The sequence below is a fragment of the Rhododendron vialii genome, chromosome 10a (assembly GCF_030253575.1).
Source record: "Rhododendron vialii isolate Sample 1 chromosome 10a, ASM3025357v1".
NCBI classification, from domain to species: Eukaryota; Viridiplantae; Streptophyta; class Magnoliopsida; order Ericales; family Ericaceae; genus Rhododendron; species Rhododendron vialii.
Window position 1 is genome coordinate 35,633,217 of NC_080566.1, and position 16,089 is coordinate 35,649,305.

The 16,089-nt window shown below is 38.2% G+C and overlaps 1 protein-coding gene across 2 annotated transcripts; it reads left to right on the forward strand.

Annotated features, from left to right (window-relative positions):
- The first annotated feature begins 2,968 nt into the window (after positions 1-2,968).
- Positions 2,969-13,920, forward strand: LOC131302672 (cysteine-rich receptor-like protein kinase 43). Of its 2 annotated transcripts, XM_058329424.1 has the most exons (10): positions 2,969-3,304; positions 3,446-3,512; positions 4,724-5,167; positions 8,724-9,115; positions 9,827-9,949; positions 10,293-10,423; positions 11,124-11,334; positions 12,246-12,477; positions 13,019-13,178; positions 13,405-13,920. In XM_058329424.1, exons 3-10 carry the CDS (start codon positions 4,767-4,769, stop codon positions 13,717-13,719), a joined length of 1,965 nt encoding a protein of 654 aa, XP_058185407.1. In that variant the 5' UTR covers positions 2,969-3,304; positions 3,446-3,512; positions 4,724-4,766; the 3' UTR covers positions 13,720-13,920. The 2 variants fall into 2 exon arrangements, with proteins under 2 accessions (XP_058185407.1, XP_058185406.1); XM_058329423.1 differs by lacking the exon at positions 3,446-3,512.
- Positions 13,921-16,089: the final 2,169 nt, after the last annotated feature.

The following is a 16,089-nucleotide window of genomic DNA, read 5'->3' on the forward strand; positions in this document are numbered from 1 at the left end:
TCCAATTTGGTTCGCGTGCTTGGGCCGGAGACTTTGCGTATGCCACAGTCTCGTGTTAGGGAAGAACAAAAACCACAGGAAAACCAGGCCGAAATCTCATGGGCCACAATTTTTGCTTTGGGTTGGCAATGCTCACCTGTCCTTCTTTAGTAAAGTTTTATTTTTTATTTATTTACTACTATTATGTTTTCTGATTGGCAAAAGTCAGCAGTGTTGTAATTAGTGAGGTTTGAACCCTAACCACATACATGGAGTACATGGTGGCCACCAGAGGTGATGCCAACCTATTAGCCGTGGGGTCGCCTAACACCGTGGGACAAAAAACTAAAGCTACGGTTGGTGTATATAAGTTTTGTCTGTTAGTAGTCTGTATGACCTCATGTCCAACACAATAACTCACTAGATAATTTTCCCCTACAACCCCATAACTCATGCATACTTTGGCTAGTTTGGCGCCCCCCTCTCTCTCCAAACAGTTTTTTTGTATCCCGTATCTCTCTCTCAAAAAACTATTGCACTCGAGAAATTTTGGAAAGAAACATCACGTAAACTTAGCAAGAGGAGTATTTAGGATTCTATTTCATTAAAAGCTTGGGTGTATAGTTATGAATTTTGGAAATTGATCTAAATTTTTTATTTACAAGTATAGCTAAATAGACCTATTTGAAATCTTAATTTTCTTTGGAGATAAATGAATTTTTTTTACTTTTTATTATGAACTATGAAGTAATTTATGTGTGGAATAATCAAAATTTGAACAAATGAATGACCCCCCAGTGTTAATAATTCCTAAAGTCGCCACTGGTGCCCACCATTGAGCTACCACTCCGCTTGCACCTTCCTTGGTAAAGTTAAGCTTCGCCGTATTTTGCCAGCTTTATTTTCGTGGGCTGTATTTTTCCAACATTTTTGTCAATTTTTGTGTTCATTGTATTGGCATGGGTTGGTATCGTGTCAACTTTGTGCTTGTTTCTCGAGCTCTTGGGTGGCATACAATTGTTGGGTGCAGTGGCGGAGCTATGATTTAGAATCTTTGGTGCCAAGTCAAAACAATCTTTTAGCTAAGAAAATCACAAAAGCACAAAGCACTAAATAGATTGTTTGAGATGAACGGTCCTATAATCTCTATTTGAGAGAGAGAGTGAGAGAGATGTAGCCATCGCTCATCATTCGTCAATTCCTAGTGTCAGTAGCCATAGAAAATAGATTTGATTGCTGGACGGGGACCCTCACCTTGGTCAGCTTTGGAGTTCGACGCATGATTTGACGGATTGAAGTGGAGTGGGAGAGTTTGTGTGAGGAAAATACAGATAGAACTCAAAAGAATGTTGGTTTGTTTTGTTTTGAAATGAAATTTTTTTAAGTGACAAGAAGGTTGTCATAGCAACCCCAAAATGTTGTGGGACTTTGAAAGCCTTTAATCACCTCTCAGTTCAAACTATTTTTTTCCCCAAAAAAGTGGGGGGCCTTCGCCACCCCCGCTCCGCCACTGGTTGGGTGCATGGGTGCGTGATAACATATATAGTTGGGGTGCATGCTTGTTACTGTTGCAATACGGTTGTGCTTTTATTCTTTTTAATCTTTGTAATGTCTTAATTTTTTTTGCTAATACTAAAAAATTTTAGCCTTTGCTGTCGAAATTTTATCGAAACCTTGCCACGTGACGTACAAGAAAAAATATAGTGTTTCCACAGACATAAAAAAATTCATAAAATAGTGACAAAATTCATTTCCTAGCTCGGAGTATTTTTTTTCTAATGGCTTTGACCAAAACACTATCACGTGTAATATTTGCTTTCGATTACCTATTTATAGACAGTGCAAACTTCACTTAAATCTCATGTGGTTTGGTTGATGTGCAAATAAACTTTTGAACTTCATTTAGTAGCATATGACTCCCATGTGGTTTAATTGTGTACTACGTTCATAGTTAATTTTTTTCATCAAAAGTTATATAGAAAATGTAGGATTTTAGTTCTGTCGCTCCTAAGATCGGCACAGCTAGATTCTCTGAAAAATAGAAATTAGTGTCTCCACTGCTCCTCCTTTCAAGACTGGCTTGATCTTTTTCAATTTGATCCACAAACAACCCAGACACAAAACCAACCTATCCAAGCTCTGACCAAGAAACAACACGCTGCACGCATTGGTGAGGAACTGGAGAGGCGAAGGGTATCTCACCAGAATCAAAACCCACACGAGATAGAGAGGGGTTCAATCGGAAGTTAACGGAGAGGGGCTTGTGGAAGTGGTTTGGTTTGCTAGTTGATCTTGGAGGTTTGATCTTGGTTTGGTTTGTTAGTTGAACATCAGAGAGTAAAGTTTGAGAGAGGGGGGGGGGGGGGGGGGGGGGTGTTTGGTTCGCTATTTGCTCCCTTTTTATTTAATTTATAGAATAAAGAAACAATATTTTTAATGGTATAATTTTAATATTGAGAGTCTAATGCAGTATATACATTTTAAAATAGGTAGTTCAAGTAATAAAATAAATTCTTTTTTTTTTTTTAAAGGCAAAAGACAAATTTATTAATTTTTGAAGTTATTACAAAGAAAAATCCTGAGAAAGAAGCATTACAATCTAGAGGAATGTATCCTAACATGGGGGTGCTTTAGTGCACTCTCGCGTAGTGCACGTGTAGGCACACAGTCATCGATCTCATCAATTAACGGTCCATATTAAAAATTAATTATGACCGGTAATAAATGATTCTTACCGGTCATAATTAAAAGCCATATCTTGACCATTCATTATTAAGATCGATGACTTATATGCGTCCTAAAAGTTACCTTGCATCCTTGCATGACCTTGCACTACAAGATTTTCCAATCGAACAATGTTGACACTCAAATCCTTGACAACCATGTTATATTTATGGCTTGATCAAAAAATCCTTGACAACCATGTGCCAAACAAGACTCCAATGAAAAAAAGAAAAGGACCGTTGACAAATAGTCAACCGAATAAAAGTACTACAGAAAAGATCAAAAAATGCCAACAAGGTCCATGACGGTAAACACAAAATCAAAGAGGAAGACAGCCTCTAGATCACACTCCCTTGAAATCTCTGTATCCCTTGAAAACCCACGATGAAGGAGAGTAATCTTCAAGTCAAAACAGCAGCTTCATATTGAAAGTAAGCACAGACTGCACAGTATTCCTCGAGCAATGGAAATCCTTGGTGGAAACCCCCATCAGATTGAGTTGAGTTGAAGCGAAATTGAGCCCCATCTGACACAGAGTAGAAGAAGCCATCACCATTGTCGATCGAAGCCAAATTCACCAAGCTGGGTAGATCAAGCCTAGGTATGTGTCTTCATTTTTCACTGTAATTTCCGAGTATATAGAACAAGCAGTCCCCATCCGAATTGAAAATTCCTTTTCCAAATTGACTTGTGGTTTCAGACCCCTAACCACATAGACCTCACAAACCCACCTCTTTTACAGGGTATAGAACTCCCAATCTCTCACCCCCATCCCAATTATAGGCTCAGGACCTCTCAATTTGACTCAGGTACTTCGCACCCCTCTCTCAATTTCGGACACTCTCCATCCCCTGTTTTTGTGGATACTGCCCCAATTGTTCATGGGCCCCAGAAGTGATTACACGCCCAGTAGAGGAGAAATACCCCCCACACACGAGGAATTTTTCATTGCTGGATGGGTACCACGTGGTGCTTGTTCGGCGCATTTGGACCGTCCAAAAGTGTTGCGCCAAGCGAGCACCACGTCAGCGGTACCCATCCAGCACTGAAAAATTTCTCCCCCACACACACCACCCAGACTCAGAAGAGAGAAACACACACTCACACACCCTTTTAGTGGACATTCACACACCTTCATTACCTTCTTTAGAATTTCCCCTTTTCTCCCTCTTACGGGCCTTTGATATTCCGGGACATGAACTTCATTGAGAGGCTTTGGAAAGGCACCCTTTACAGATTATGAAACGGAGAAATAAAATGATTTGTTAAAGTGTAATTTGGTTCAAAATGTAGAGAACTTGATGCGGATACTCTTACTCGAGTTTTAGAACTTCCGTAAAATCACAGTAGTAAAAAATTCTAATGCTAGTTCAATATTTTATTTTTTTTAATGGACGTGGATGCACAAGATTATATACATCTACAATTATATTATGCCTATATATTTGTAGGTACGCATTTAAGTCAATTAAAAATATCTACAATAATCTATTTTGATATTGTTTTATAATAGTGATCGGCTGAAACTGAAATAACCTTCCGTATGAAACAAAAAGATTTACAACTTTGTTACAACCGCACAAACAGATACAAACAATCACAAGAAATATATATGTGGGGCGTGGAATTTTTCATTGATTTTTTTATTGTTCCTAATTCAATGTTGAAGTCATGTATGTATGTGCTTGTGCTCTCTCATGCACAGATGATATATCATAAAATAAACAAGATATGGGTCACTCATTATTTGTCTCAGTGAGTGTCAATATCCCTGCACCAGTCATTAAATATGTCATTGCATTAATTTTTCGGAAGTACCTCGTGAACAACGCCAACATAGTCTCAAAAAATAAAAATCAATGTACTTCCGGCAAGAGGTATTCTTCTTGTTTAATACCGAAACATTGTTTTTTTTTTTTTTTTTTTCTATTAAAAAAAAAGCAAGTAGCCAATTAAGTTGACATTTGATATGAGATAGTAGCTCTTTAAATTCTCATGTCCATCTATTTCAACGTTGCAGACCTCCTTCTGGTCTTCCCCGACTGCGCCACCGAGCACCACAAATGAGTCCTCCAAAATCAATAGAATTCCGCCGGCGGTGGCCGACGACTGCAGTGGTGGCGGCAGTAGTGTTAACAGCGATGGCGAATTCGGCGGCAGCCAACCCACAAACCAATCTTCTAAACAAGGGGTGCAGCCTGTACAACGCGACCAACCTCTCCAACTTCTACAGTAACGTAAACAACACATTTTCCGACCTCCGGAGCCAGCTGCAAGAGGCGAACACGAAGTTCGCCACCGCGGAGCAGGCCATAGGGTCGGACCCGGTCTACGCCATGGCTCAGTGCCGGGACTATCTCTCTACGGCAGACTGCGTTGCGTGCTTTGATACGGCGGCGGTTCAGATACGTAACTGCACCGGGGCCAACGGCGCCAGGGTTATTTATGATGGGTGCTTCCTCAGGTGATTATCACTTATTGCAAATACCAGACTTCTTCTTTTTTTTCCCTTAATAATTTGTTTGATGTTAACGCAAAGTTTGGCCAAACTTATTTATCCTGGTTTATTTTTTCTCCTGTTATAAAAAATGTGTTAGTTTTCAGACCAATTTTTGGAATTATAATTTACCCAAATTTTTTTTTTTGGAATTATTATTATTATTTTTATCTTGACGAGTGGAATCTATAATTAAACTACCAAATTATGACGACAAACTTCAAAAATTTTATTAAAAACATGCTAATCCAAAACAGACAAATTTTTAGATAAATTTTTTCGTTCTTGAACTTTTTTTTAAGTTTGATCAATATGTTTTTACTTTTTTTTATTCTTTCTTTTAGACAAATTGATAATTCAAAATTTTGACGCAAACTAAAAAAAATTCATAAAAAAGAAGAAGCACAAGTAAGTAAGTCAGGCAAACCCCCTAACTATTGTTTAATTTAATTTTTATTTGGCTAGCGATTTTCACACTTATACTCCCTGCGTCCTAGAATTTTCCTCCTTTTTCAAAAGTTAGCAATTTTTGATAAAAAAAAATAGAGTATTTTTTGTGCATACCCTTTTTTGAATGTACGTTTATTGATTAAAAATGTCAATAGTTCTTTAAATCAGTACAAAAAAAAATTCAAAATTTATTAATAAAATTCTTTTATTTTTTTATCTGCAAAATGGTTAGACTTTCAGAAAAGGACAATAGAATAGGATGCAGAGAGAGAGTATATTATATTAATAATGTACTCTTCGAATAAATATTCTTAGATTCTCCCTCTCCGAATTTTTTGAAAATGATTGTTGACTAGCCACCTACTCTAAAAAAACTGCGTCTATAATCGTTGGCTAAAAACAATTGATTCAAAAAATAAAGAGTTTTTTTTATCCCTCAAACTATGCACATTTTCTCTATTTAGTCCCTAAACTATCAATTTGACGATTTTATTCCTTCAACTATCATACCGTTACCTACTTAGGCCAATAGATAACAAAAGTTAGGAATTTAGACAGAAAATGTCATGTAAAGCCTGTTTAGGACTTTGTAGAGCAAATACTTGATTACGAGAGCCTTAGAGATAAAAATTAATTATGACCCTTTAGAATAAAATGATTAGAAAAATAAGATCTTCGCACTGGTTCACAAGAATGGAAAATTAGAGCGCTTAATTTTTAACCATATTTTTAATATATAAATAGTCTAAATTCTATATAAAGAACTCAGTTTTTTTATAAAAAAAAATGTATGTAGTAGTCTATAAAATGCTTCGCAAGATTCTGATATATGAACCTTGTAAAAAAATAAAGTGCTCCAATTTGCAATCTGTTTGAACCAGTGTGAAGATCTTATTTTTTTGATTATTTTATTCAAAAGGAACATAATTAATTTTTTTCTCTAAGACTCTCATAATCAAGTATTTGCTCTTTAGAGTCCCAAATAGGACTTTACATGACATTTTCTGTCTAAATTTCTAATTTCCGTTATCTATTGGACAAGTAGGTAATGGTATGATAGTTGAGGGGATAAAATCGTCAAATTGATAGTTTAGGGACTAAATAAAGAAAATATGGGATAAAAGGAAAAAAAACTCTAAAATAAATTACAAATAGAACAAAAAATAATAATAAAATACGATGAAAAAAATATACAAGGAAAACCTGCACGAAATCAATGCTGGTGCAGAGTCTGCAGACTTATCAATCTGCTCAAGAAGATGAATGAAGTAACCTAGATGTAAAGATATCTTAAAGGTTTCACACCAAGATTTCGCCTTGAGCCTCCAATCCCCTTGATATCTCTACGATCCAATTCCCAAATTTGATGACTTTTTTTTAGGGAAAATGACGGCCCAAAACGTGTTTTGTTAATTAATACCCACCAAGGACATGCTGAGAACAATTGTTAATGCTGAAAATGTCATTGACGAGTATTAATTATCAAAACACGTCATTGGCCGTCATTTTCCCCTTCTTTTTTTTAACCTTCAATTTCACGCACACCACCCGTTTTTTTAGATCAACATCAATGATATCCGGGCCAGCTATATATTCTGCCGAAATCTAAAATTTCACACTCCCATTTTTTATAACCGTACTCCCTTTTGTCTTCTTGTGATGTGAATTTATGATTTTATCCTTCCAAGTGTGAAAGCGTATAAAAATGATACTCTATTGGCTATCTTATTCTAACAAAAAATTCGAACTCAACAATTACCTAAATTCTCGTACTCAACTTTGGCTTCTCCTAACAAACAATATGCGGCTCGCATCTTCTAAATTCAAAAACTAAAAAGAAATTCGAAAGTATTTATTCAAAATTTCCAAATTTTTGGAGATCCATCCATGCGAATACGCAATTCGTTGCCCGTTTTGCATACAAATAGGCGCATCTCCAGCCCTTTAAATTTCTTTCAAACTACAACGAAATGAAAAGTTATAAGATTACTATGTATCTGACATCTAATTGTTAATTGTAGCATTGGATGCATTTTTTCTTATTTTTTCCTTTTTCTCTGGCCTTTTCTATGCTTCAAGTCTTTTCTTGTATTTAGAGTTGGCCGCCTCGATGTACCATTTGTCGAGTTTTTAATAAAGTTTTGTTGCCGAACAAAAAAAAAAAAGTTAATTGTAGCGTTTGGGAATTGCAAGGTTAAAAAAAAAAAAAAAATCATCTTTTAGATGAACAAGATCCTTAAGTAAAAAATTGAAAATATCCAACTAATATGTATTCAAATATGACATTGGCAAGATTTTTATTAATTTAATTTTTTTGGGGGGCGGTTTTTATTAATTAATTTATGTTGTCTCCTGTAAATTCGGGATTTGTTTACTTTCTATATGAACACATATAGGAAGATCAACGAAGATAAAAATTCTAACGTTTTTATTTTGACAAGAAATTCTACATTCCTATGAAATGAAAGTGCATTGAACAACAAAGATGTCTCTGCGGTTTCATCTGGGTCGCCCATCTCCACAATAATGGACCAAATTCATTTTTTTTTTTCCCGAAAAGATTAGTTTCTTCCCAAGGAAAAACATTCAATAGGATCTAATCACTAAAAAAACTTTTGAAGCAGAGATCACAACCTTCATTCATTATTCGGACTTGAAACTTGTTGTGTAGGAAGATAAGACTCTAAGCATGAACTTTATGGTTATTCTTGTATATATCCCATCAAGCCTAACTTATAAGAGTATTCACAATACCAATCTTGAATGTGTTATAAGCTGCCTTACATGTGTTGATGATATGGCCATTGGCCTTTTTCCCTTGGCAGTCAGCTTGTGGTCTAGTTTTTTTTTATAACCGGATGTCCAGGTCAACTTGCGTGCACCTCGACTAATTTCCATTTTCCCTTGGTATGCAGTCAGCTTGCGGTCTAGTTTATGATGATCTTGAAAAGCTAATTAAGGGTGAAACAAGTTTTATATTAACTGGTCATTTAGTTTTGTTTGGCAACAAGAATGGCCACAGTTTCTGCATTTAGTAACATCGACTTTCTAACTTGCTTCTTCTTATGTTAAGATATGAAAGCAGCACTTTATACGACCAGACCACTCTCCCTGGCAATGTGGGCATATGCGGAAACGATACCGCATCTCAACCCACGGCTTTCCAGACAGCCGCGCAAGGACTGCTAACCGACCTCGAAACGGCAACACCGAGGATTAATGGCTACTTCGCTGCAGCAATGAGGGCGGTGGCCGGTGGTGGCACCGTCTACGCAGTGGCACAGTGTGCTCAAACTGTGAGTCGGAGTGGTTGCCTAGGTTGCTTGCAGGTGGCGTATGGGAATATACAGAGTTGTCCTCCTGATGCAGATGGGAGGGCTGTTGATGCCGGGTGTTTCCTTCGGTACTCGGCCGCTGCCTTCTTTGGTGCTAATCAGACCACTAACATCACCCCTTTCCTTAGAGGTAAAACCTTTGATTCGCATAAATACATATTTCATGATCCATATATAGAGATGAGCTGCACAATGAGTTGTGGAATTGAGCACTTGTAAGAGCACCATTGTGATATGGGCATGTTGTACCCAATGCACAAAAGAGCGGATTGAGATCATGTTGTTGTCTTTGAACTGCTTGCTAGTCCCGAAAAAAATCACGTTTTCAAGATTCTCACCATGTTATACATCTGATAAAGCATAGCGAGCCGTTCAAAATAAAATTTTTTTGTTTGAACTAATGTACGCGACACAACCTTAGATAACGGATACTCTCTTGCTTCAGTACTTTAGTAGAAACTTCAACTAGCCAAAAAGAGGTTGGTTGGTGAGCTTGTGCCCTGGAATAATAACTCTGCTAGTACGGGCTTTGGCTTTGGTCATCCATGGCAAACAAAAGCTAGCTCCAAATAGTTGTCCTTGAACTAATACTACCAAAATCACAAAAAGTAATCTCAGAAACACGAGTTTGGCATTTTGCAGTCGGTGTGGGAGAGCATTTGGCTCGATATTTCTCTCACTCGGGCAAGCCACAAGCTCAAAAGCATAGATAAGTTTAGTGGTATGGTTCTTGGAACCTTTTCTGACTCTCACTCTTCGGATGAATACAGGAGAAACTATTTCACCACATTATGTTGTGCAATGAAACAAGAATGTTAACCTTTTGTTTTTTACTTAACAGGAGGTTCAAGGAACAAGAATGCCATAATCGGAGGGATTGTTGGAGGTGGAGGATGCCTTTTGCTTATAATTGGACTGATTTTATGGTATCACTATCACCAATCAAGATATGCAGCTCCAAGAGGTGAGAAAAGATAACTGCCCTGATTTGTTACCATCAAATTCTGCATGCGTCTTTTTGTTTCAGAAATAATTTTGCGGATTTTTTGTTTTTTTGTTTTTTGCAGAAAACTTGTTTGGTTGACAGATACAAAACTTTGTTTTCAAGTGATCTTTCACGAAAGAAACCACTTCTAAGAAAACAGCATAAAGATGTTTTCAAAGTTTTTCAAGTATGTCGTCAACATGAAAAGGATAAAGCATTGATTTCCCTAAAACATTAAAAAAAAAAAAAAAAAGTAGTTTGGAAAACTGTTTCTGAAATATCCATTCACTGACATGAATAAAATGTGATTTTTCCCTTGTAGCAAGTAAAACCATAGGGGCAAGCGAGCTGCAGGGACCCAAGAATTTCAGCTACAGAGATTTGAAATCTGCCACGAAAAATTTCAATAAAGAAAACAAACTAGGAGAAGGAGGTTTTGGTGATATATATAAGGTAATCTCATATGTTTCCAGTGATGTAAAGAAGCTTGACAATAATATTGTAACGATGATTAAGAATGCCTTGATGGGGAAATATACCCTTGGATTTACCCAGAACACTCTCCTTAAGATCTAAACTGGTGCTTCGAATTAGCCTTGGTGTAATGTGGGTAAGGAAAGCTCGGCCAGCCCATTCTTTATGAGGCATGGCGCTAGCTTGGCCCAGGTCCCATAGGGCTCCCACAATTTTCATCTTTGAACCTGGCCGGACTATTTTCCTCAAACCTAGGTCTAGTTGCGACCATGGTCCGGAAGTATTCAGGTTATTGGCTTGGTCTCAGGCCCTGTGCTATTGGCCTTTTTTCAGAAAGAACTTGTTTTAACGCTTCTTTTAGGGAGAGAAGTTCTGGGCTGAGGGTCTAGGCTTCAAATCCTATGGCCCATGCCCAAACCATGGCGGTCAGGTGGACCTAGGGCCGAGGCCAACTTTGGGGTCGGGCAAGCTAGCGGGCTGAGGGGGAGTTTTTACTTCCCTAAATGTAAGTCATGCCTAGAATGAATCTGGTCCAAAGATTCTACTCTTCCAGAACTTCATTGGAAAAAGCTATTTCGCAAAACACCAATCAGACTATCTTCTTCATTTTCACTAATTAAGTGATTGATAAGTTGTTGGAATGGTAACATACTCATCACCATAAAGTTGAATGAATCAGGGCACTCTGAAGAATGGAAATATAGTTGCAGTCAAGAAACTAGTTATGGGAACCAGTAGAGTAAAGGCGGATTTTGTGACTGAAGTGAAGCTAATCAGTAATGTTCATCACCGGAATCTCCTCCGGCTACTAGGTTGTAGCAGCAAAGGGCCTGAACTGCTACTTGTCTATGATTATATGGGAAATGGAAGCCTTGACAAGTACTTGTATGGTAAGTTGTCCACTTCTTCTGTTTGCAAGTCACTCTCAATCTTTTGTCCATATGTTTGGTTTAATATCTGGTGTGTAAGGGTGCGCTCGAGTACGATTTTGTGAGAGCCAGTTGTGATCTGAAAGGAAACAAACCATGCAGGTGGGTTCAACGTACGACTAAATGGTGTATGCAGTTTTGGATCGTGTATTCAAGTGTAGCATGTAGCATATGACAAAGCTCCAAGTTTTAAACTGTTAGTAAAATCCTGACTTAATTGTTGCTATTCTCAAGGCCAGTCTCACCATAAGGTGGCCGAACATGTGCAATTTCTTCATTGTCGTGTAGGCGTTGAGATCACACATATGATCTATTGACTGCTCTTATAGCATGTTAAATTACTCACCACAAACTCATTGGAGAACTTTAGTTGTTAGAGAGAAGGATAATAGTCATTTATATTGTCAACTATAAAGGTCAGGGTGGTCCGAGGCGAACAATACACCATGCTAAGTGGGTTGGGAAATGGTAGGTATATGGCTAAACAATATGTAGGTATTGTAAAGAAAGGGAAACACAAGCGATTTCTCGTTTGCAGATTTCCATTACCATACAAATGATTCAAGCTGTTTATAGATAAAAGAAGATACATATGTTGCTTACAGTTTTCTTGTTTGCAGAGTACCATTACCGAACATATGTTGCATTCTTGGAGAATTTCAAAATCCAATTACAACCAGATTTCAAAGGAATGAACCAATTTCTAACCAAACAAACACACACATGACTTGCACTGTGTAATGCATGAAGAAGATTCATAGATTTTTTGATTTAGCTCAAATATGCAATGCTGGATTTGTAATTCTCTGGAAAGAGTTAGTGCACGTTCTTGATTGCTGCTTCAAGTTGAAAGTTTGGCATACTTTTGACAGGTGAATTGCGCGGGACCTTGAACTGGAAACAACGATTTGACATAATATTTGGCACAGCCAGGGGTCTTTCCTATCTACATGACCAATTCCATGTCACTATCATACATAGAGACATAAAGTCCAGCAATATTCTACTGGATGATGAGTTCCAGCCTAAAATTGCTGATTTTGGGTTGGCAAGGCTTCTACCTGATGGTCAGAGCCATCTCAGCACCAATTTTGCTGGAACACTGTAAGTAGGAAAGCAACCATTTCCGAGCTTAGGGTAATGCTATACGAACAAAGTTTGTTACAAAGAGGAGTACTGTTACCGATTCTTCATATGAGAGCCATCATTTGACCTCAAAAAAAGCCACTGCACGTCATTTTGGTTGGAATTTTTAAATTGAATTTTTTCTTTTAAATCAATTTCGTAAATCATAAAGGTATAACTACAACCCTCTAGCTCAGTTAATCCTATACAAATAGAATTTCTGTGAATTTCAGTACAAAACGTTTTGGTGTTAGGCCTTTCATTTGAAAGTGACTGTAAGGAAAAAGATATTGGTTAAAGATTTTTCTACGATTGGTTCTTTGTTGGCAGTATGAAAAATTTATGGCTAAATTTTATGCGTAAGAGTTATGCTTGTGAATTGTTTTCTCTTCAGTTGTCGAATTTGGTTGAGGCTAGTGAACTATAAACTAACTCACATCCGTTCCCAAGAATGTTATGAGATGTGGTCATTAGTGGGAATCCTTTGATGATAACTCCGTTCTCAATTCTCATGGAACAGGGGATACACAGCGCCAGAATATGCAATCCATGGACAATTGACTGAGAAGGTTGATACCTACTGCTTTGGTGTAGTTGTCCTCGAAATCATAAGTGGTCGAAGGTGTAATGACTTCAACGCGGTTGAAGCCAAACCAGTTACTGATTTTCTTCTTGAACAAGTAATTCTCTTAGCCATAAGCCTAGACTGTGTTTCGGTAATGTTTTCAATATAATTGCTGATATTAGAAAACATGAAGACTGTTTGCATTTTCTTCGGCGATAACATAAGCAAAAATATGAAACATTTATTGTATGCGCGGAGACGTTTACAAAACCAATTACAAAGAAAAACAAGAATACATACATTTACCTGTTTTGCTGTCCTGAATCATTGCTTCTAAACAGGCATGGAAACTGTATGACGATGGCATGCACTTGAAGCTGGTGGACGAGATCTTACGAGGCTCAAACGGATACACAGACAAAGCTGCGAAGAAAATCATAGAGATTGCCTTGATGTGCACTCAGATGCCGGCTTCTTCACGTCCCACCATGTCTGAAGTCGTTATGCTTCTAAGCAATCGCCCAACGGATCTCATGCGGCCAGCAAGGCGTGATTTCATGGACAACGATAATAGGGTTCCCGATGACACATCTACTACTACCGGCTCATCAACTTCCAATGCCGCTGCTTCTTTCACAGAGAACAACGGTCGCTAAGGTTTGAGTTGAAATTTAACCTGATATCAGGTCATTACTTGCGTGTGCTACATGTTTATGGAATCAGTACATCTGCATTCAGTGACAACTGATATCATTGCTGTATTTACTTTGCTGTGCAACTATTTTTTGATATCATTGCTTGTTGATTCATCAATTTGCTTCAAGTTATTAATGTAAAATATGAGCTTGTTTGATAAATCCTGTTAAAGTTGCAGCCCATGTAAGTTATTTCAATTTTTTTTTTTTTTGGTACTTCGGAATATTATAAATTAAACGAAAGGAGAGTTGTGCAACAGAAGTGCTAACATACGTAAAATATTACAAACCCCAACAAGGAAAAACTACCTAGTCAAGAAACTGCCTTAGATTAAGGCCGTCCCGAATCATGAACTCCCTAATCAAAAGTGGTTTGTCCATTGAAACCCCTAAGTCTTTCATCTTGCTCGGCTCCTATCCTTGCCAAACGATCAGCACACTGATTAGCTTCCTGGTAGAGGTGGGTTAGCATGGATTCAGTTCGGCCCAGGATGGCATGGGCGTCATTGATCATAACACTTTGAGGTTGGTTAACAGAATTGCCCTCATTGATCATCTTCGCAACACTCAGAGAATCCGATTCAATGGTTACGTTGGTCATGCTTTTCTCCAAAATGACTGTTAATCCTTTGTAAATTCCCCAAATCTTTGCCTCCAAACTGTTCTCGCATGCAATCTTTCCATAATAGCCCAAGATCCATTCTCCATTAAAATTTCTAAATAGTAGGGCCTTTCTAATAAGGCCGCCCTCATTTTCAGAAAATACGGACGTCAGCTCACAATCGTTGGAACAAGATCATAAATGGTTTATGACCATCAGCAGATCCAGACCATTGAAAACACGATCTAACGGCTGTGAGTTGACGTCCGCATTTTCCAGGCTAGGGGCGACCTTAGCTGAAGCGGGTTGTTCTAAATAGTCCTCCAAATCCTGCTTTCCGATTGGTTTGGTACCAACTACCATACGTATTGAGTTTAATTTTCCCTGCATAAGGTTGCATCCAAAAATTTAGAACGGGCGTCGAAAAGCCGTTTGAAAGCCTGCACTATCTCATTAGCACAAGAAAGGATTGCCTTGGAACTAACCGATAACACATTTATTTTTTGTGTTTCGGTCTTTCCAAATTTGCCAAAGAGTTGCACAAAAAGCTATGTTCCAAGGCAATTCATTTCCGCTAACCACATTCTTTCTGGATTTTAGACGGAATGAGATCCAATCATTAACAGGTCTTTCTCTCCACATACGGCTTTTAAAGGTGTGATGTAGAACACGTGGAGATCCAACTCTATGATCAGCTGGACCGTGCCGAGTTTCCGATGGGGTTCTTCTCAGCCAGTCCTATGGGAGTGGACTTCTTCCCTTCAAGTCCTAACGCACAAATAAAAAAGAATGCATAGTTGACTAAGTCTTCTCAGCCGGTCCTATGGGAGTGGACTTATTCCCTTCAAGTCCTAGCGCACAAATAAAAAAGAATGCATAGTTGACTAGGTCCTGGTCATATAATTTTTTCAAGAATACCCTTTCATCTCTATATATCCTCTCTCCTCTTTTTTTCCTCGCTTTTTTGTTTTTTTTTAATTTAAATTTATATATTCAAAATTTACATATTTAGCTCATTTAAAACACTACTAATTTTGTAATTGTTAATTAGCAATATTTTCAATCCCATAACCATGAAGCCCTAATTTTTAACTGTTAATTAGCTATATTTTTAGCTCCTAACTCTAAATTTTAACTATTAATTAGTTGTGTTTTTATACCATAACCCTAAATTTTAACTGTTAATTACTAGAGTTTTCAATCCCCAAATCCTCAAGGTTGATTTTTTTTTTTTTTTGTTAAGTAGCAGTGTTAGCTGTTAATTCACATGCTCAATTTACGAAAACTACATGCTCCATACACAAAACACAGATCTGAACCAAAAAAATTAAAAATAAAGAGGGCGGCAATAGGAGGAGAGGATTTCGCTTGCACGGTTGCAGCAACAGGAAGAGAGGATGGCAGTAGCAACCGGAGGAAAGGATGGTGGCGGCGGCCGGTGATGGAGATCCGGATCAGAATGGAGGCGAGGCTGGGGGCTTGACGCGGGTTGCGGAGGAGATCGGGGCGAAGGAGGAGGAGGAGATCGTGGTGGCGGCGGCAGAAGGAGAGGATGGCTGTGGCACGGTTGCAGCGCATTACGGAGGAGATCGGGGCGGAGGATGAGGAGGAGATCGAGGCGGCAGCGGCGGTAGGAGGAAAGGATGGCGGCGATGCCGTCGTTGGTGTAGGCGGGAGGGAAGGGCAGCGGCGGCTAGGGGGATCTTTGGGAAGAGGAGAGGAAAATAATT

Excerpts from the sequence above, each read along its gene's own strand:
- LOC131302672 (XM_058329424.1), top strand. The coding sequence starts at position 4,767 with ATGAGTCCTCCAAAATCAATAGAATTCCGCCGGCGGTGGCCGACGACT. Across the intron at positions 9,950-10,292 it reads AAGATATGCAGCTCCAAGAG|CAAGTAAAACCATAGGGGCA; the intron begins GTGAGAAAAGAT and ends TTTCCCTTGTAG. Across the intron at positions 10,424-11,123 it reads GTTTTGGTGATATATATAAG|GGCACTCTGAAGAATGGAAA; the intron begins GTAATCTCATAT and ends TGAATGAATCAG.